A 23,113-nucleotide genomic window follows, 5' to 3' on the forward strand; every position below is an offset into this window, starting at 1 on the left:
GTAGTATTTAGAGTTCTATATCAATGATGTTAATGATGGTAAATCAGGTGAGCTGCTGCTGCTGATGATGATGGAGTTGAACACATCCTCCACGCTGTGCTGGCAGGACTGGGGGGGGGGGTGAGGAGGGGGGCGTCAAGGAGAACCCTGGAGGAACCGAGCTCTGTTCTTCAGACTAGTTCACAGACAAGATTTCACTACTTTCTTCAGAATGAGAAGCTCTTGTTTCTCCTTGTTACTGGATTTATGTTCTCCTGTATCTGTTCTGATGAGATCCGGAGCTTCTACTGTAAAAACTCTTTACATAGAGACATCATTTACAATAATGTGATTAGGTGCATAAAACCTCATTTAAAAAGCAATCCAGGCTGCAACATCCCTCATAAGCTCTTTGGACCAAAAAAAAAAGTCACCTTGTGCGTTTAAGACAGTAGGAACTTACCTGGGGGTATGTGACGGGATTCATACTATGAGAATAGTTAACACAGTGCAGGGAGTGTCTCGTTGGAGGTGTGGAAAATGGGCCGCAAAGCAGATGTCAAGATTGACTAAAAGGAGTGCTAGGAAGTATCTAAATCTGCAGGAGTATGGAAGAGTACAGCCATACGGGTCTACCAGCAGTGGCAGAAATCCCAGTCCACAGCAGATTCTCCTCAGAGCTGCAGCCGACAGACGAAGATGAAAATCTCTTGGCTTCCAGAAGTCATTCACACACAATTGTTCTCAAGGTCAGCCTGAAAAGACCGCCCACCAAGAATCAAAAGCTCCTGCAATCTTCGAGACGACGGGACATTCATAGGTACAATCCATTCAGTTGTACAAAAGGTAGATACAATATGACTCACGCTCCCAACAAGCTCCCAGAGGCAAGACACAGAAAGGGGACGTGAGGCTGAAAATGTAGAGTTATTTATTGGAGCCTTGATAGATATTGATTTATTGAACAGTTTGGTGAAAGTCAACAGCGGATGAAAAACAACACGTATACCTGAGGATAGTGACCGTAGTGTGAGATTCACCGACAAACACAGAAATTCGAACGAAGAAAGAGAAAGAGAGAGAGAGAGAGAGAATGACAGACACAGAGCATCACGTTACATGAAGGCAGAGAGTATTTGGTGAACCTTACAGACAATAACTCTCCATTCTCCATCACAGTGGCTGGCTCTTCCTTTACATCGCAACAGAAAGGTTAGCTGTGCTGCACTTTTAAACATGTAAACAGCGTCACGCCGGCTAAATCGTTCGGCACTGAGAACGTAAGATCGCTCGCTGCGATAACCCAGGACTATACGTCCTTTAAGAATCAGATGAACGCAAGTCTACTCTTCCTATTTTAACGTACATCATTAATTACAAACACAAACAACAGCAACAAAAAAGACCCATTTGAATGGATTGTCATGTACATTCCTAAAAGGGAGGCAATGTAGAGTGGTCTGTAGAAGATTGGGCAACCCTGGTCAAAATGTGTGGTACCGTGAACAGTTCAGAGAGTAGAAGATGAACTGATCTCTAAAAGGCATACAGTTTAAGACGAGAGCTTCTTTAGTTTATAGGGATGCACTAAGAAGAAATCGGCATCAGAAAGATGACATATTTCGAGCTGATATGTTAACTGAACTCCCAAAGGGCAGAATATGTAGGCTCTGCAGGACAAAGGTCTATCCATGCTCGACCCACAAACACGCTGGACAAGGTTGTTGCTAGGTTGGACGAGCTGTACAGAACAAAACAAAAAGACGAAGAATGGGTTGGTGTCGTATGGTCAGATGCGGTTCATATTGGGAGCACTACAATTTCTCATTAGCTTAAATGAGACTTTTCCTGGTGTCCTGTAAAGCCGGTCCAATCTGGCAACAGCTTCTACAAAAGAAAGTAGATGAATCATTCCTAAATGTAGTGTCTACATTCCACTAAACTGTCTCCGCAGTGTTCAGATTCTCTATGCATTTATCATTTTGAACTGCCGTTGGATCTCCCAATTCACTGAATGTTTAAATAACCATCATCCAATCCGATTATTTTGAGGATTGCAGAGATTTAAGCCCCTAGATCTAGGGACTTTGTTCGGTACATGTAGGTTAAGAATGAAATAGATTGTTTTGAAAATTGTCAGCCAATGAAGAGCACTATGGTTTCTAATTAGCGTTAATGAGACTTTTGCTGATGTTCTGTAAAGCTGGTCCAACCTGGCAACAGCTTCCATGAAATAACGCAGACGAAGCATTCCTAAATGTAGTGTCTACTACATAAGTCCTGTGTGCTCAGTGATTCCCGATTCACTGAATTTATAACAAACAATCCAATCTCATATTACAAAGTGCTGTATCATGAGCAGCTGTAAAACCATTAGGGTCTTCTTTTTAACTAGGGATGTCCCGATCATATCCAGTGGGGCCGATCCAGGCATGTACTTAAGAATCGGGTACCGGCTATTTTAATCCCAATCCAGTTCAAAGTTTTTGTTTTAACTACAGTGTTCAGTCATTCGTTGCACTAAAGGCGCCATAAACGGACATTATTCCCTGCTGGCAGCAGTGTGGATGTCGGAAGGTAAATAAAAGAGTATAGAGTTAGCTGCACACTGCTCTAGACATGAAAACAGACCATAATATCTATCAAATGAACTAGGTATCAGGTATCAAAAAGCGACTATGGTAGAGTACAGTTGAGCAGGGTAGGTATCACGCGGTGGAAAAGCACCAGAAGATTTGATCGGAATCGGCTGATACTCCGTATTAACAGACTACAAGTGGGGGATAAAACAACCTGATCTGGACACCCCTAGTTTCAGCTTTACTGAGCTACTGGTTTTATAGTGTTTCTCCAGAGGATCTAGAGTCCAACAAGGTTTGCTTTCAGTTTTAGCACCTGACGCCAACTAGAGACTCGCGATGCAAGATTACGCTGTTTCGTCAACGGGCTTTTTGTCAGCATTCTGTTAAAGGTTGTCCAGTCCAGTGTTTTGGGGCAGAGCAAAATCAGTGAAGGAAGAGAATCATCAGCATGATTGTCCAAAACACCACTTATTCCCTTCACCCAAGTTCAGGTTTCAAAATGAGGTCCGTGTTCAAAAAGCATTTAACTACCGTAGAAACAAGCAAATACATGGCTGGAGTACTTGATTACTAGATGGTCTCGGAGCAGATCAATGATCAAGCTGCTTATAGACTTACCTAAAGCAAGCTAGGAGCTGGCTGTTTTGACTGGTACACCATCAAATTCAGTAAACCTCTATAAACTCGGCTGGACAAAGTCCCCTGCAAACATGTAAACCAGTCTGCCTGTGGCCAATGCCTCCCAATATTCGTTTGAACATTCAGATCAAGTCTTACCGAAGCTTTGCCGAAGCTCAGTCTTTGGGTTTTTTTTCCCATGCAAGAAGCATCTGCAGCCACGCGCTTTGATATACCTAACCTAATGCTTCGGATGTGGCAGGAAAATATCGCATGACACTTCCATTCTTCAGCTCTTAAAGCATTACAAAAGACTTTGGACAGATGGACGGCATGACGACGTGCTTATCTGCTATGACGTCTTCTTGTTCCACAGATCTCTGAAGTTGTGGCGTCACTCTGAAGTCGGCATGACCTCCAAACAAGGCTCTCCGGGCCTGAGAGGAGGTCTTTAGAGGGTCAAAATATGACTACTAATACTGTAAAGTAGCGCATATCACAAGGCTGGCGATTCTAAAAGATAGGACGGTGTAGCTCCACAATGACCATGACTGACAAGTGACATGACCGTGCTTTAGAGAGGATTATCACCAAGTTGGGAAGGGGAACCATCAGAGAACTAGAGTGGACTCTTCCTTTAAAGCTGCTTTCCAAGAAAATAATAAGTGCATGTAATGATCAATTCACTTTGTCCCTCCGTTTCCTGCAATATCGGAAACGTGGCTCAATGGGCAGGCTAGGTGTCGCAAGTCTGAATCCTAAGCCATGCCGCTTTGCCATCAGCAGCCAGAGCCAGAAACAGCACAATTGGCCGTGCTCTGTCCAGGTGGGTAGATGGCGCTCTCTCTCCCCTCATCACTCTGACCGGCAAGGGCATCAGTTAGCCGGTGCTTCCCTCAGAGTGTGTCTGCTTCATAAAGAAGCGATGCTTGACTTCTCGTCTCGGAGGAGACGAGTGTCGGGAGCATTGCTAGTGCTAGGGGTGCTAATGGGTACGTTCATTTGCAGTACCAAATTGGCCAAGCTTCTTCTCTCTTGGGAGGGTTGGGGGGCTGGATGCTGCAGACTGGCAACCTCACCAAAATAAGTTCAACTGCTTTGGGAGTTGCAGAGTACAGGTTCAGTAGCTGATGTTGTTCTGACCTTCTTCCATGCAATGTCATTTCAGGGTGCAGGAGAGCTAGCTTGCATTTTAAACCCCCTAACGACCTCGCGTCTCAGCAGAGGGAAATGAACCAGGGTTGTGGCGAATCAAAAAATTCAGCCTACACCCAGAGTTCCTTATTTCGCTACAGAAAGACGCACAACTTCTTCCTCTTACAGATCTGTGTGAGGTTCTATTATAGTGGATTGTTTGGCTACAATGGGACTCTGGAGAAGAACGTAGGTTAAACGACAGTGCCTTAGTACACAGCTACGCAGTATGGCTGCTTTCCCCAACTATAAAACAGAAACACAGGTCTTTAAAAACAAAATGGACAAAATTGGGGGATCAAAAATAATATAAAAATATTATTTCAACACATTTAAAACATGGCTAGAGTCATACGAGGGACTCTTTGGATTGTGGCAAAGTAACAAGGACTTAGCGATACTAAAAAGGGAGGAAGAAAAAAATAAACATTAAAAAATAAGATCAAACAGACGGGAAGGAGCGACAGCGTAAAGCCCTCAGATAAAAACACATCCACCCTCGTAACATGCACAGTGACTACTGTAAAACAGTATATTTGAGCTCCACGTCCAGAATAGAACCAAAAATCCGCCCTTCATCCTCCTGCCATCAAGCAGTCATCCGCCATTGTAGTACTGAGGCATTGGCGAAGCAAGCATGCACCTCGCTTTCCTCCTCCCTTCTCGGAACGTGGCAGAGCGAGGGATCCAGGTGGAAAAGGCAGCACTTCTGCGCATCCGTTGTGCTTCCAGTCGAAGGCTCCACCTGCCCGCTACCCTGCTCTGTAACCCGTGACGCGGTCCATCAGCTCACTCTTTCTTCACCTGAGGTCCGTCCTTCGTTTTTTTCTTCTTGTCTTTTTGGTGGTTCTTCCCGTTCCAGTGGCGGTGGCACGCCAGCTCCAACATCTCGATGCCGCCCGCGACCTTCTGCTGCGCCAGGAAGAACCCCACCACGAGAAGGACGTACATTCTCAGGGGCGCCCACAGCCAGAGGCCCACGAAGGACAGGGCTATGAACGTGGTCCAGTAGAAAAGGGACACGGCTTTGACCAGCGTCACCCTCAGCTCGCTCTTGCAGGGCGGCACCCGGGCCTCGGGATTGTCGAACATTCGTGGAGAAGCCATGTAAAATTCTTGCAGCCGCCGCTCCTTCTCCGCCCAGCGCTCCTGGCACCAGGCCTGCAGAAGGTCGGCCTGCTCGGGCAGGACGGACAGCGGGTAGCGCTGCACATGGAAGTGGATCTCGCGTGGGAAGAGGCCCAGCACCAGGTGGCGCTCCGTCTGAGGGATGTTCTTCGGATACGCCACGGTGATGTCGTGGACTGCGTCCAGGTTGTTTCCTGTGGAACAGACAACGAAAGAGCAGAGGTGAAGTTCAGCACTGTTTGGTTCTGAGACCTTCCACTGACCACAACTGGTCCCGGTAACTGCCTTGTTTGCTCTGAGACCTAAAGCAACTGTGGTCCTACTCACGTCTCTTGTTCTTGGACCGCCCCCTGACTACGAGTGGTCAACTTTGCCACCTTGTTGGTTCTGAGACCTCCTTGACTGCGCTTGGTACTTATCACCTTTGTATGTTGGGAGACCTCCCCCTGACTATGACTGGTCCAATTTGCCGCATTGTTGGTTCTGAGACCTTCCCCTGACTGGTCCCAATTCCTGCCCCATTTGTTCTGAGACCTCCTCGACTGTGATTGGTTATCACCACCACCTTGTTGTTGTTGTTGTTGTTAAGAGACCTTCCCCTGACTGTGACTGGTCCAATTTGCTGCCTTATTGGTTCTGAGACCTCCCCCTGACTGTGACTGGTCCAATTTGCCACCTTGTTGGTTCTGAGACCTCCCCCTGACTGTGACTGGTTCTATTTGCTGCCGCATCTGATCTGAGACCTCCTGGACTGTGATTGGTCCTTATCATCACCTTGTTTGTTTTGAGACCCTTCCCTGTCTGTGATTGGTTCTAATCACTGCTGTGCTTGTTTTAAGACCTTCCCCAACTGCAACTGCTCCTAATCGACTGCCTGATTTTTTCTAACACCTCAACTTAACCTCTGCCACATTTGTTCCGAGCCCTCCTCCAGCCCGCTATTGGGCCTAATCATAATCTCATTTGTTTGGACACCTCCCCCTGACCTAACTGCACCAGAATCAAAGTATTTATTAATGAATTAAAACAACATCTGATAAGTTACCTATATTGTAACTGAGATGGGCTGAGGATATTTGCCAATGCTCTGCCTTAGCGCATGCTCCGCGCCATCCTTGGTGGGAAGGGTAGGCTTTCTTTACATGTGATAAATCTGTTACATGCTACATTTGAACCCTTTGGAGTCTACAACTGCTCCGGCATGAGTCCAATTCCATATTTCTCGATGTTTCTACGAATACCTTTGCGATAGCACAGCGCAGAAACACGGTTCAAACTTTTCCTGAATCTGTAGACTCCGCACTTTCAACTGCAACTCACTGCCGAGATCGTACACGACTCACATCCGGCGTTACTATGCGAGACTATGAAGACAGATCGAGAGGCTCATCTCTGTCTCTTCTGTCTCATTATAGTGAGAACTGAGACTGCTTGGAACAGTCAGATATGAAAACGTGGGGGAATATCTTATAGGTAAGTGCCTTTAAAGGCTAACTTAAGATATGCAACAATACAAGATGGGAAATGCTTTTTTTTTTTTAAAAGTTGGGTGTCCACAAACATTTGGCAGGCAGTGTGAATGTCAATACAAAGCTCAGAAGATGAGTCAAGTGTGCACGGGTAGACCGTTTTCACCAGGACAGACCTATACTTTGCTACAATGTTCTGAACTCGATGAGTAATGGATAGAACAACATTATTCAGACAATTTTTAGAAGCAATTTTTAGAAAAAGAACAGCCCACAGTTCCTTCAGTGTTACTGTCTAAATATAGCACATAATCCTCACTAGCACACATACGCCATCATCACACTGCTTACATAAGAGAGAGCTGCCAGGCCTACAGTAGAGTCAGAGCATGACAAATGAGTTTAATAGATGACACATGCTCGGGCCCACACACACACACACACACACACACACACACACACACACACACACTTACCCTGGTACATAGCAGATAAAAATAGAAGTGCTGGTTAGGGGGTGCGCATGCGCAAGAGGCAGTATGGCATCAGCTCTTGGAACAGGCTCTAATGTGCACGCCGACATCAGAGGGGCTGACACACCTGTTTAGTGGCGCGTTAGTGTAATGCAGATCCGTCGGCTTCAGACACTTGGTGGGATGCCAGCTTTACCTCATTGCAGGGGGACTGTGGAAGTGTGTGTAATCTGCAGAACCACTAGGCTGCTTTAGCTGCACTGCGAAATTCGCATAATCGTCTGGTTTGTCTGAATCAAAACCCTACTGGAGCTGCGATTTTAATCCAGTATGAATCTGCAGTGTATGTGGTATTTGTACTGTGACTATATTAAGGGTTAAAGATTTTAATACAGTATGAATTATCATTTTTTTGTAGAATTACACCAAAATATGAGGAGTAATATTCCAGTATGAATCTACATAGTGTGTAGTTTTCAAAATCTGACTATAATAATTGTGGTGTGATCCAGTATGAATCTGCAGTGTATGTACTGTGAGGTGCCGAGATTTTTATCCATTATGAATTATCAGTATATTTTCTGTAGAATTACAGCAACTTATGTGGAGTAATGTTAAACCAGTATGAATCTGCATGGTGTGTAGATTTCATAATCTGAATAATAATTGTGGAGCGATTTTAATCCAGTATGAATCTAAAGTGTACACAGTATTTGTACTGTAACTATGTTAAAGGTTAAAGATTTTAATACAGTATGAATTTCCAGTTCATTTTACAAATGGCAGCAAAATTTGTGGAGTAATTTTAATCCAGTATGAATTTGCATGGCGCTTACTTTTCAAAATCTGACTAATAATTGTGGCGTGATCCAGTATGAATCTGCAGTGTACACAGTATTTGCACTGTGACTATATTAAGGGCTAAAGATTTTAATACAGTGTGAATTGTCAGTATATTTTTGTAGAACTACACCAAAATATGTGGAGTAATGTTAATCCAGTATGAATCTGCATAGTGTGTAGTTTTCATAATCTGGTTAATAATTGTGGAGTGGTCTGAATCCAGTATGAATCTGCAGCATATGCAGTGTTTGTACTATGGGGTGCGGAGATTTTAATCCAGTATGAATTATCAGTAGATTGTTTGTAGAATTACACCAAAATATGAGTAACGTTAATCCAGTATGAATCTGTACTGGATGTAGCATTTACAATGCGACACCAATAATAATAATAATAATAATAATAATAATAATAATAATAATAATAATAGGTATGGTGATTTTAAGACAGTGTGAATTTTCAGTGTGTATTTTTACACCAATAACTGTGGACCTTTCTTAATCCAGTATGAATTAAGTGTTTTTTGGGTTTTTTTTTTTTAGATTTTATGCCTTTTTTGCTTATTAATCATGCCCTGGTTTGTGCGCCCCCAAGAGGTTGTCAATTCATCTGAGCTCCACCTTAACCGATTGCGTAACATTAAGTTTTTTTTTTTTTTGTGTAGCGGTGGGTGGTGAATTTCTAACTGTTGACATAGCGACAAACTAAGCAGTGGCTCCTTTTAACTCCACCCATTCGTCACTAAGCCCCACCTCCACCTCCTCCTTAGTGATACAACCAAAGTCGCATTTTTCAAATGTGCTGAAATGGTGATTTTAATTCAGTGTGAATCTTCAAAATATGCAGTATCTGTACGTGTAACGATAATAATAGTGTGGAGATTTTACCACAGTATGAATTTCCAGTATACTTTACAGCATAACCTCTGGGAAAAAAAGGGCTGAAGTGGTGGGAGACCCACAGATATTGATGGAAATGGAAATTAAAAGTCTCTGCTGTTGCAAAACTAACAAGATCAGCGGTTTGTAGTTGGAGCTTTAATATTGTCATATTAAATGGCATTTTGTGCTGCTTAGCATTAATGGATTAATATCACACAGCACGCCATCCTGTTCTTTACCTTATGGAACAGCGTGTACTGTACGAGAAGTTCCAATCTGACTGAAGATGGATGTACGAACGCTGTAGCGGACAGGGGCAAATTTATTCCCAGCGCTGATGGGATCAGGTGCAGGACATTTCCCTAATTAGAGAAGCCCTCCGAGACGAGACAGAGCAGCTGCAGCAAGAGCAGCATCGCTACTACAGGTTTCAGCTGTTCTTTTCCATGTATTATTATGGCTAGAATTGTCAAGCCACTTTAGTCCTTGTGTCAACCAAAGCTAACCAAAAGATCTGTGGCGCTAACCAATCTTCTGAGCCCCTGGGTGGAAAACGAGCAGCAGCACATCATCCTTTGCTTACTTTCAGCATTTAATTAATAGTAGCTTAGCTTATGGGCTTGAGCCCCCTTCCCTGGACCACAGGAAGTAGGGGCGGGGAGAGCGAAGAAACGGCACTAGCTGTAGTAGCAAGCCTCTTCCTAGAAGCAATTAGTTTTTAGCTTTAGCTATTAGCCTCAGTTGTCCTTCCTTTAACTTAATTTAGTTCACGTAATTTGCACAGGAGTCAGTGGTTGTCTTGTAAATTTGACTTTTTTAATCATGATTCACATCATTGTGGTGATATCCAACAGCTTGCCAACAGTGTGCCAAGTCCAATCCTGTCCAAAAATCCCCTTCTAAGCCTCCACATATGTTAGAAGTAGTCTACAACCTTTAAGAAAACAGCCTCCCATTTCTGCCATGCTGGAACCATAATATTGCAAAAGTGTTTGGGCCCCGAAAATTGCCGCTAGCAGTGCAATTTCCCTACGGATCCTCAAAACGTCATCAAAAGTCGCCCAGTTGGCATGTATGACTACTACACAATGGCTCAATGAGCCCGCATAAACCCTTAGGATCACTGACCTTTCCGAAGCGTGTCCACGATGAAGGTGAACCCAGTCGTCCGCGGGTGCAGCACGTACTCGTACTTGGGGAGGCCGTTCTTTTCCGCAAAGTCATCACTTCTGGCACGAGTGTTATCTACACAGACATGCAAGGCGTTTAAAGGTTGCTTTCAAAGTGTGTTAGGAATTTCTAACCAATGTTTTGGATCATAAAAATAATAGAGAACACACATCTGATCTGAACAAATCGGTTATTTTTCTGCATTTTAGGATCAAAATATGAAACAATATGAAAAACAGGCAGGCCTGGTTTTGCCCGACCACCACTGGCTGCATAGAACGGTCAATGACATTTCAACAACGGGCAGTTGGGACCAAAATATCTGCTCTTTCCTGTGAAAAAGGTTCTGTGGCTTAAACTGACCTCTATTATGTTTCCTGAAGCATTTCCTGTGTCCCTGCCTGGTAAAGGTCTCCAGCCTTGCCCTCAGAGCCTAAAGATGTAGACCTCATATTTGCCAGTGTTTAGATATGAAGGGCCCAGGACTTCATGAACATGGCTTTTAAGTAACACACTAGCGGGGTAGCGACGTCGTCATCAAGCAAGGAGCCCCAACCTCAGCTTACCTAAGATTAGTCGTCTGGAGTGGCAATGACAGAGACGCCATTCTCCCCAATACAGTCATAACGTTGCTTTAAGTCTGAGAACAGATTCCCATTGAGTGTCGGTTCCTCTAAAGGTTTCCTGTGCTCATTTGGGGATCAGACCTGGATATCTGAAAAGCTGCTTTGAGACAACGTCTGTTTTATAAATAAACTCGACCTGATCTGACTCAACTCTTTGTTAATCTCTGCAGCGCTGTGGCCTGGGAGGAGCTCAGTCTGAAAAAATGTGGGGGAATAAAGTCTGTGGCCCTCAGAACCATTACACCATTCCATTCCTTAAAATGTTAAAATCCAGTCTAAGGACTACAAATAAAAAAAAATATTAGCTCATTAGCCAACGGTGGCACAGCTGCACACAAACAAAGTAGACAAGTGCTTTTATCAGAAGAGTTGTCCACAAACATTTGGACACATAGCACATGACATTTTCTGGGATTTTCCGGGATTTCCGGGACACAAATGTACAGCTTGTTTAGTCCCTGTCTAGAGAGGTGCTGCCAATAGAATAGGACTTTCTGGAGCAGATCAATTACATGAACCTATTGGCACCATGCTGCCTGATGCCAGGCATGGGCTAGAGGGGTATAAAGCCCCCCAGCATTGAGCTGTGGAGCAGTGAAAGAACTGTGCTCTCTGGAAATTATGGTGGTGCTCCATCCAGTACTTTTGGGAAGAGCTGACCTCACTAACGCTCTGCAACCAATCAAATGCTCCTCCGGGATAGACTGTTTGGAGGAAACAGAGAACGGGGGGAATGTGTCCCAATACTTTTGTCTATATAGTGTATCTAGTAGCAGTATCTCAAAAGGAATTGTGCATCTTGTCTCAGGTCAGATCATATGGATTGACCCAAATGCCCATCCCTAATACTGTGTGTGTGTGTGTGTGTGTGTGTGTCTCACCGGTGAGGTCAGTGCCCTCGGGGAAGAGCAGCAGCTGTAGAGGTTCCCTGATGTCACAGAAATACTCCAGCATATTGGCCATGTGGCTCCGATCCTCCTCCCATTTGCGCTGGATGAAGATGAATGAGGCCACCTGCATTGCCCAGCCTGAACACCACGTACCAAACAGAACCATGAAACACACACACACACACACACAGCATGTAACACACCATCAGTGTCTGTCTGTGTCTGTGTGTGTGTGGTGGGTTTTTACATGGAAGGAGCTCACCCACCAAAACCGGGCACGGCTTTCAGAGCCGCTTTGAGGCAGATCTTCTCCAGGCGGAGGTAGCTGTACCGGAGCAGACAGCACCACAGAAACATCCAGTCCAGCCGGGTGCGATGGTTCATTATGATAACGCTGCGCTCGCCTGGCACGAAGCCATCGCCCGTTATAACCACCTTCACCCCAAACACCACCTCCAGCAAAGCCTTGGGGGAGGGAGGAGAGAGAGAGAGAGAGAGAGAGTGGGCACACAAAAGGAAAGATCGCTCACGTCTAGCTCATGTCTAAAGCCTCATTCTGAGGGAATTAGTGGTACAATGATCCCCAGCTCCCCATATCGACCTGTAGGGGGCAGCGATACGCCTATGCGTATAGTCTGCCGCAAATACCGTTAACTGCAGCCGACGGGAACGTACCACGGGCAGGGTCAGCCAGGTGGCCACGATGCGGTCAGTAAGCCAGCGGTACCAGGCGGGGGACAGCAGCATCAAGGGCAGCACAGGGCCCAGCATGAAAATGCTGCCGAAGAAGCTTCCCAGGAACAGGGTGACCAGGAAATAGAGGCCGCGGACAGATACCATCGCCATGCCTGGGAGACTGTGAAAGAGAGAGCGAGAGAGAGAGAGAGATTCCGATCAGTTGTACTCAATCAACGGACCTGAACAGAAGCCTCGCTTGACCTTAATCAGCCGAGCAACTGGCCCAGTGGGATGATGGAGCTGGGAGCGAGCGAGCAAGCCAGCCCTGATTTGGAAAAAACGTCGGGTGAATCAATACATGGTACAAATGGAAAACCAGCGACAATGACGGCATTCCTTTATCGGACAGAGCGCGGACAGATCTATTTTTCCTTGCTCTTCGCCCGCCAAACGAACTCGCCCGGCAGAATGGATCGATTTCAGTACTGCTGACTTACGATGGGCATGATTCACTGACCTCAGAGTGATTCGAATCGATTATGACTCCTTAGAAAATGATTCAACCCTCCAGAATTCAGTGGACTTTGCCCTCTCAGATATGAGGCTTTATCCTCAAAACGGGTTTGGGTTGAGTCTCGGTTAGCTGGAACACCACCTCTGCCATGGTGTTTAGCCTGCTAGCTACCTTATCCAAGCCTAGATAGCCGGCTACGAGTGCAAACACAGCAGATCCGGTCTCTCATTTCACCACCAGTCGCTTGACGAGTTTTTAGGGTCAGCGCTTCGGGGTCAGTAGCTCAGAATACCTCCTAACACATACTGCACTGCGTATCTGGAGACCGCTCAGGGTGCCCATGCTAACCCCTGTCTACCAGCGAAAGCTGCTACGATTGGGCGCATGAGCATCAGAACTGGACCTCTGAGAGAGGGTAGAAGGTAGCCTGGCGGGAGGCACTGGAAGTAGTCCCGTTTATGGCATTTTTGCCTTAAAATAACAGCTTCGGAAATGCTGTAATATGGAGTTGCCGTTGCCATCGTTGCTACTCTGGGCTCGGAGCGCAGCTAACTGCGTAACTATGCAACTCATTCATATTAATGTGAATTAATATCTCTACCGCCTTAGCTCGCAGGCTTCTTTAGTAATTAGTAGCGGTTCTGGATCTGAGCTTGTCCAGAAATGCATGCAAGCTAGTCCTTAAAGGTGTCGCAAGGCGCAAATTTCTAATTCCCAACTGCAGGGGGAGCCCAGGAGCAAGACATGGCAATTCTCGCGTAAAGCTGCTCACATAAAAGGATCTGCGGGCATGTCTTAGTGCCAGATAGCACAGATACCGCGTGAGCCATATTAGGCCAAACAGGTCATCATATTTCAGTTAAATAAGTTAAAATAACAATAATAATAACAATAATAATAGCACATAACACACTGATGAGTCAGTCATGACAGTTAAGCACTGACCTGCATTATTATAAGCCAAACACTTAATTATCCACAGACTGACTCATCCCATCACCCAGCTGGGACTATAACTGACCAGCATGCTCACAACACACAGTGACCGGAGACATCTCTCTGAGAGGAGCAGCAGCGGCCTCTCTACGTTTAGGCTGGAGCTTAGAGGTAATCTTCTCCACTCGGTGATGTCAGCAGGCTCCGAGTCATTACCGCAGCTTACGCTACTCTCAAATCCTACTGAACTCCCTTGGGCTCGCCGCAGCACTTCCAGCTAAAGCTCAGAAAAACAAGGCCGGATTGCTTTTTACACAGGAGCTGCTCAGGCCACTCCCCCAAGAGCTGACGCCCGCGGCTGGTTGGCCCCATTTACGCCCAGTATCTGGATGGTATTTTAGCCTGATGCGATTTTAGCCACATGAGTCTGACTGGTTAGTCAGACTGGAATCCAACTGCAGTGTGGGATGGGATATGCAAATTTGCTTGTTTCATGGCAATTACTGATGTTTTGGTTGTACAGGGAGGGGTTCTGGTAGTCAAATGCATCTCCGGTTAGAGCGCCGGGATATCGATAACAGGGTTGTGGGTTCGATTCCCGGGCTCTGCAAGCTGCCACTGTTGGGCCCTTGAGCAAGGCCCTTTACCCTCTCTGCTCCCCGGGCGCTGGAGTTGGCTGCCCACCGCTCTGGGTATGTGTGTACTCACTGCCCCTAGTTCACTAGTGTGTGTGTGTGTGTGTGTGTGTGTGTGTGTGTGTGTGTGTGTGTTCACTATCACAGATGGGTTAAATGCGGAGGACACATGTGTACACTGTACAGTGACAAATACATGCACCTTTACCTTTACCTTTTTACATAAAAGGATCTACTAGCATGTCGTAGCGCCAGATACCACAGATACCACCTTCAGAGGCCTGCAGAGTGAGCCACATGAGACATAACAGCATACTAGGCAAAACAGGTCATCATGTTTTGGGCTATAGAAAAATGAATAAATAAACAAAACAAACAACAATACAGAACACACTGATGAGTCATGAGTCATGACAGTTAGTCAAGTCCTGCATTACTTTACCCCTTAATAACACTTAATTATCCATAATAATGGATCAACATCAATATTGTAAGTCAATGCATCCCAGAGCTGTAAGCACAGTCTTTCCGCTGTAATCGGGACGACGGAATGACCTCTGTCCACGTGTCGGCTCTGTTCCAGCTCTGAGCAGGTGATGAGCTTCACAACACAACACTGATTCATTTGAGGCTGCGCTCTCTGCCAGCCATTATACAACACTCCCAAAGTATTGCCTAACCCTACTTACTTTCTCTATCTCTCGCTCTTTCTCTTTCTTTCTTCATGACTCAGCACCCCGAGCAAAGGTGAAGCGAGGCTATTATGAAATCACTTTTTTTTTTCCCTCTCAACAGCGGAAAATCTGAAATTAAAGGGGGGGGGGGGTGTGAGAGGGGTGGCGTGATGACTTGGCAAATGAAATGCATGCGATTACACCCAGTCTAGATGCGTTCCCACGCATGGGACAGCGGGTCTAGACGTGTTCACACACACACGGGCCTTTGAGGCCTCCCGGATAGCGGGATGTGGTGTGTCAGTGGAACCATGGTGTTTTTGTTAGGCTGACTGAGGATGAGGAGGGAGGGAGCTAAACTTTCCATTATTGAAACTGCTTGCCAAGTGGAAACCAGGCTTCTGACTCACGGTTCAACTGCAATTGTCAGGACAGTCAATCCGACAGGATCATCCCATCCATTTTCCCCAGTAACCTGCAGTAGTGGCGCCGATAGCTCACGTTGGACCTGCTTTCTCCCATCCCGTTAATTAAAACCCGGAGCTTTCAGAGAACAGGCTGAGAATTACAGTCCTAAAGCCTTTGGGAGCCGAGCTCCTCTGCTGTCTGGCGGCGAGGAGACGTGTCGCAGTGCACACGCAAAGGGCGCGAGGGGTGACCCGTCCCTCGAAGAAGCAACCCGCACTTGGCCAGCTCGGCAATCTGCTGAGCAACAGTGGAAAAAAGAAAAAAAAACAGCAGACTTTGACCCTGTTAGCGTCCCTCCAAATCTACATCCAACACACACAAAGTTAATTACTGTCTGTGGTGATGAGGGCAGGCCGTGGGCGGGGTGGAAACTGGGCTTTGATAGCTTTTTTCCACTGCGCTGCATGAGAACAATATCTAAAGAGCGAAAGAGCTCGGGGCGCTCGGCCAGGACAGTCGTGCATCGTGTCTGTATGGTGGGTGGCGTGCTCGCACAGCCATTAGAAGACTAAACTATCAGAAGCAAATTCCAAGTCATTAGTGACTAAAGCAGTCAGAGATGGCCCTCTCTTTCTTTTCTTGTGCCGAATCGGGTGGCTAGATTGATCCAGAATTTAGGAACCCTTCACAACCTGGGGACAGTTTAGAAGCTCTTTCTCGACTGGAAAAGGGAACGAACAGAACCAATTGCAGTGTGAAAGAGGCTGTGGAGCAAAACCAGGTTTAGTACAAATGTGGGGGATAGAACTAATCGCAGCCTGGGGACTTGGAGCCAATCTTAAGCTTGTTGTTAAGGCCTGGGAAAGGTTTTTGAGCAAATAAGGGGATTGATAGAACCAACTTCAGCCCAAAATAGGTCTCAGAACAAACCAGGTGGTTGTAAGAACCAATCACAGCCTGGGAAAAACAAAGGAGTACACAGGAGGGGGTTGTGGCAGTACCAAATCACAGCCAGGCCTGGCGAAGGTCGCAGATGGAACAAATTTCGGGACAACTGCAAAAATTACAAACCAATCACAGCCTGGTTAAAGAACAAAAAGAGGTGGTTGGTAGAACCAATCGCATTCTGGAGAGGACAAATGTTGGGTTAATAGGACCAATCCGAGTCTGGGAAACATCTCAGGATCCAAACAAACAAAAAAAACACAGGTGGTTGTTATAACCAATCACAGCCTGAGAAATGCCTCTGAACAAACCAGGCGGTTGTCAGAACCAATCACAGCCTGAGAAATCTCTCAGAACAAACCAGGCAGTTGTCAGAACCAATCACAGCCTGAGAAATCTCTCAGAACAAACCAGATGGCTGTTAGAACCAATCACAGCCTGAGAAATGCCTCAAACAAAGTTTGTTAGAGCCAATTCCAGCCTGAGGAAGGTCTCAGAACAAAGTAACTCCGACATCGGGGTTCTTTCTCCTCAGATATCGAGCACTTCCTGCTGGGGTTGGCCCTACACAGATTGTGGGTATCGGACTGGTGCAGACCCATAAGAGGATGAAGCGAATACTAAAGCCCAGCTCACCCAAACGTGCTTCAGCTTCAGCAGAGACACGGCCTCATCCCATCACACACAAACGCTGTCTGCCGTGGTCATCTTGCCAAGCCCTGAACTTTCCACAGAGGAGAGAAAAGGCTTCTGGAAAACGTAACGAACGCTGTGGTTTTCACCAGAATGAATCAAAGGCCGAATCCACTAGACGCTAAAAGCAGCTCCAGATTAGAGTGTGGGGGAATCAACATTAGAGCGCTTCATTTGGCTAATGGAGTCGTAAGCGGGATTTGCTCTGGGACGGAGAACGTAACAGGAGAGCTGGAGAGAGACGGTGAGCTCTGGTTACCAAACAAAGGGGACCGATTTCATTCTCCGGCTCGGTTTCTGAAGGGAGCTGCATCACGGAGTAACCCGTACAGCCCATGTGGGCCTAATTCAAACTTAGTTCTAAAAGTCGAAGTTTCCAGGTCCATAGGATACAATGTCACCATGATCAGAGGGTCGCTGGTTCGAATCCCGGTCATGGGAGGAATCCAGTCGAGGCCCAGAGAGAGCACAACTGGCCTTGCTCTCTCCAGGGTGGGTAGATGGCGCCCTCTCTCTCTACATCGCTTTGTTGGGGTACTGGCTGGTGCATCGCTTCCCTACATCACCCTCACTAGTGTCTGGGGCATCTTGTGTGAAGGGAGGGGGGGGGGGGGGTATAAGAGTACGTACGGGTTGGGTAATTGGCGGTCCAAATTGGGAAGATATCCAAAAATAAAAACCGTAATAATTCTATAGAAGTCTTTTAAAAACCTAGTATCTTCACTCACTTCTACCTGAGGAATGAATGTGGATACTTTTGATACCTTTGGCCACCGCATATCACGTGGCCAGGTTAGTACTACCTCAGGTAATGTTACTATGCTAGCCTGTACAGCTCTTTCAGCTGGAAAATCAATGCCGTACGTAGATAGATAGATAGATAGATAGATAAATAAATAAATAACTTACCAAGCTTGTTTTGAGCTCTAGTTTGACTAAAGCTACTTTTATTTCCTGGGTGTTGCACCTTTCCACATTCATCTCCTAGAGGAAACACTGATAGCGTGTTTATGACGTAGTAAAACAGGCAGATTATCAGTGTTTCAGAAGTCATACACTCAGAAACAGGCTCATTTATCACAACCATAATAAAGTCATTCGGCGAAACGGGTTCAATTACCGTACAAATGGCTGATGGGATGCATTAAGCACTTCGGAGCTTCCATTGGAAAATGACCTTGTTAACATGATACATGAGAAAATACTAGTGTTGCACCGATACTGATAACGTATCGACATGATACTGGCGCTTACACGCAGTATCGGCATCGCAATAGAGAGCACCAATTTTTGCATACTTTATTATGAAATCAAACGTTTAAAGAACCAGTAATAGTTATTACCATTAAACAGACGTTTAATGAAACTTTTCCATCTGCACTTTTATTTTTTAGTGTTTATTTGGTGCCGAAACTCTACTGAGCCTCTGGAGCAGGACCAAAGATTGCTAATTTTCTGCATTTTAAATGATAGACAGGGTCCACGAAGCTGAACTCAAGCAAAATTGTGATGGGAAACTGGTGTTTACACAAATATTTTGCATTATTAATGCAAAGAAAGTGACATTTCAGATCAATTAGCATGCGTGCTAGGTCGGAAACGTAACAACACGAAGACCTGTGGCCCACATGTTAGGATGCAATCTACCACCTCGTCACGTCTCTCTGTACATATGGCTCCCAGGCCTGAATAAAAATAATAGAATTGATAATACTGAGGTGAGAAAATACAGGAAAATACGGGAGAAAATATTTTTCATGAGGTCAACTGATAGTAGAGCTGGGCGATATAAAAAATATTACAATATCACGGTATTTAAAGATTTCTTTTGCGATACATGATATTAATCACAATACCTTTTTTTTAACAATCACAGACTGAATACAACTACTATTCAGATCCTCTCCTGTACTGAATACAGTGATTTATACTCAACATCTGCAGCTCCTCATCTAATTAACCCAGTCTAATTACACTGTTAGTAATGAAACCTGCAGCTGATCAGTGTTTATTAGAAAAGCATATCATCATCACATAACAAAATTTATCACAATACGATAAAATATCGTCACATTGCCCAGCTCTATTTAATAACCATGAAAAAAAAAAGGTTTGGAAATTGCAGCCTAGAACTGCCATCCCTTATTACATTACATATGGACTTATTACATGAGGCAAATACTGCCGAGACTGTGTTGGTGGGGAATTCGGCGTATTTAAGACAGATTCCCTCCACCCGGCAGCGTCTGAGCTCATTCCACTGCAGTGCCACTCCTATGTGGGGGAAAGGGGAGCAGGCTGCAACTGCAATCAAATAATCAGAGAGGAGACCAAGTGGAAACTGCTGCGTTCTGCCTTCAGAGCCCGGCACGGCACGGCATGCGCCGCGCTACTGCCTCCGCTAATGTCTGCAGAGACTCGGACGTCACTGCGGATATCGGTGCAGCTGTAATTGTCGCAAGTGCAGATTATGTGATTTAGGCCATCAAAGAATCAAGTAGCCAGATCAGTTTTCCATTTAGTTAATGGGTTTAGAGAGGAGATAGCTCATATCGGCATGGACCTTTTGCTCAAAGGTCACACGCATTAAAACATGCAGTCGCTAATTAACAACAACAACAGCAACAACAACAACAACTCACTCCTACAGACTTAGACCTCTCACATGTACATATCCTGATCTCCAAACGGCAAAAGACATTTGAAAGCTTTTGAAGAGATATGGCTGCAATGAGCAAAAAAAATATGGCACAGGATTTCATGAAAAGAACACCACGGCAACTGTTACTGATCATGCTTAGGGCTTGTGCTGCAGCCAGTGGCACGTGAATTATTTTACTAGGGGAGGGAAGAGTGGCTTAAATTGAATACCAACAAAGCAAACATACGTCACACCATTAACACAAACGTCCATTAACAGAGGACGACCTCAGGATACAGCAGGATAATGACCCTGAACTGCGATATTTTAAAGCGATAAAACAATATATCACGATACATATAAACACAGACTTAAAACATCAGTCATTTCTATTCAACATCTGCTCACTTCATCTAATTAACCCAGTCTAATCACAATGTTAGTAATGCAACCTGCAGCTGATCAGTATCCTCCATATGCGATATAATTACGATACAATAAAATATCGTCATATTGCCTAGCTCTAGTTGGTAGTGTTAAAATTTACAACCGTGAAACTCCTTCAGCACGCGATTTGATCTATAAACAATAAAGGTTGCATAAAAAGGAACTTCAGATATTTTACAAAGTAAAATTTGAAAATAGCTCAAAAAAAATAAGGAGGTTATTTTTATGTTAATTTTTACAGAAAGCAAATACACTATGATTCACGGGTCTCTTGCTGCTTTACATAGTGTATAGGTGCAGTTACGAAGGTCTAGACAAAGCCAAAGCCTCACGAAGCCTCACGAAGCAGGAGAAGACTACGGGAAGATGGCAAACTGCTTCGTCAGCTTCTAACATAGCAAAGAAATCACAGCTAACAGGAATGAGATGTCAAGCTGAGGTCTGGGAGACAGGTTTCTGAGAGCACTGCTGATAGGATTACTAGAAAGCGAAAGCTAAACTCCTGTCTGACTGCCAATGGCCTGGAGAACGGAAGACATGTGGACCTCCAGTGGTGGTGATGATGCACTATTCTACTGTGCAGCAGCCTTTAAAAACCACATACTAATATCCTTGTCCTTTATCCATAGTCATGTTGTGCTAATTAGAATTAAAAAATTAAAAAAATAAAATGGCAGATTACTGGATTACAAAGATAACACGGTGATGAAAGCATCTCCATATCTTTTAGTAGATCAGTCCATCTTCCACTCACTTTACCATTCACAGAAACACACATTTTGACCGGGGTGCTCAGACGTATGCCGTCACCCAGTTTTTCCAGTTATCTGCCACTCTGCTCTCCAGTATGTCTCAACAGAAGTCAACACATGGAAGCTGGCTAGATTGGTAACAGCCTGGGAATCCTCGATAGTCAAAAACAGAGGTTTGGGAGACAGGTTTCTGAGAGCACTGCTGATAGGATTACTAGAAAGCGAAAGCTAAACTCCAGTCTGACTGCCAATGACCTTGAGGATGGTGGACATGTGGACCTCCAGTGGTGATGGTGCACTATTCTACTGTGCAGCAGCCTTTAAAAACCACATACTAATATCTAATACTAATACTAATGTCCTTTATCCATCATCATGTTGTGCTCTCCAGTACGTCTCAACAGAAGTCAACACATGGAAGCTGGAAGTCTGGGAGACAGGTTTCTGAGAGCACTGCTGATAGGATTACTAGAAAGCGAAAGCCAAACTCCTGTCTGACTGCCAATGACCTTGACCTGGAGCAGCGGTGGTGGTGGTGGTGGTGGTGCACTATTCTACTGTGCAGCTGCCTTTAAAAACCGTGCTAATTACCATAAGAAATGTCAGATTACTGGATTACAAGGATACCAGTTGACTGCAAAGGCATCTCCATACCTTCTGGAGATCAGTCCATCACATTTTGACCAGGGGTGGTCAGACGTGTGCTGGTCACTGATCATAAACCAACAAACCAGTCTACCCAGTACCTGCTTGTCTGCTCTTCCTGGCTAGGCTAGATAGCAAGCCACCTACCTATCACTAACAGCCTGGGAAGTCCTCAATAGTGCCCAAATGCCCTGAATCTTACCATGCTAGCTAATTAACCGATCACTGCATTACCTTGAGGGCTCAGTGCTAAGCAGCTTATATCCAGCACCAGTCATCAATATCTAATACAGATATTGATCTAATACAGTTATTAAAAATTAGGCACGATTGTCGATTGCAGTAGCTACGTTAGCACGGTAGCTAACTAGCTAGCTAGCACTAGGTAAGCGGCTATGCCAATACAAATTAGCTAGCTAGGTGATCTAGCCAGTGTAGCTAGCTAATTAGCTTCCTCAAACAGTCGAAAAGCCCAAAGCACATTTATTAGACGTTAAAATAGTTAGTTGTGAGGTTTTCAGGTGCTGGCACTGCTTTTAACAACGTCTCTGATCCAGAAACTTTGACGTCTGTCGAAACGAAACTACACAGATTTCCGTTCCACCTTAAATGCGGCAGCGGTGGCATACTGGCGCCCCCGACGCTCGCCTGTTACCGCTGCCGCATTTAAGGTGGACCGGACAATTCGAAGACGACGAATTTCCCCGAGTGAAATAACGTCCCTTTTTAACGTCCATTCTAGCTAGCTAACACAAGACAGCTTTAATAACATGTATAGTCACACTTATTACATATATTATAACACAACACAACAACAATTTGCCCATGTTAGCTGTCGCTAGCTAGGCTAGCTAGCTAGCTAACAGCTTTGCGTCTAACTGTTCTGCTAACGTTAGCTAGCCTAGCTAGCTCTACTACTACGAGATATTAACCAACTTCTCGTGTTTCTACTGCAAGTCAGCTCCTTATCGTCTAACCTAGGAAGAATTAGTCTCCTTTAGTTTCACTGGCGTGTTTCTAGCCGGGCTGTGTGGCTCTCAAAACACTTAGCTAGCTAGTGCTAGTGCTAGCTAGCTACCTACCCAGCTAGGGAGCCAGACAGCTACCTCGGCTAACATCCAGTGCAGGTCGACAACAGCCCAATTACAGCATCTTCCCCGGCGTCCGAGTGTGGTCCACAAATCAGTCAGATCTGTCTCCTGCAGCGCATCCATGCGTCTCGGCCGTAAGGATGCTTGCGGTGGACGCCATGGTGACTCTCTGCTAGTATAACCTCTCAACTCTGCTGGAAG

At 45.2% G+C, this 23,113-nt stretch overlaps 1 protein-coding gene across 2 annotated transcripts; it reads right to left on the reverse strand.

Moving 5' to 3' along the window:
* Positions 1 to 893: 893 nt before the first annotated feature.
* lclat1 (lysocardiolipin acyltransferase 1) lies at positions 894 to 23,113 on the reverse strand. 2 transcript variants are annotated; one of them, XM_072677355.1, is made up of 6 exons: positions 22,928 to 23,113; positions 12,529 to 12,709; positions 12,120 to 12,318; positions 11,845 to 11,991; positions 10,296 to 10,412; positions 894 to 5,695 (listed from the first exon to the last, which is right to left on the reverse strand). In XM_072677355.1, the coding sequence occupies exons 2-6, from the start codon at positions 12,697 to 12,699 to the stop codon at positions 5,163 to 5,165; spliced, it is 1,167 nt and encodes a 388-aa protein (XP_072533456.1). In that variant the 5' UTR covers positions 12,700 to 12,709; positions 22,928 to 23,113; the 3' UTR covers positions 894 to 5,162. The 2 variants fall into 2 exon arrangements, with proteins under 2 accessions (XP_072533456.1, XP_072533455.1); XM_072677354.1 differs by having other exon boundaries at positions 22,904 to 23,113.

This window comes from Salminus brasiliensis, chromosome 4 (genome assembly GCF_030463535.1).
Source record: "Salminus brasiliensis chromosome 4, fSalBra1.hap2, whole genome shotgun sequence".
Lineage (NCBI taxonomy): Eukaryota > Metazoa > Chordata > Actinopteri > Characiformes > Bryconidae > Salminus > Salminus brasiliensis.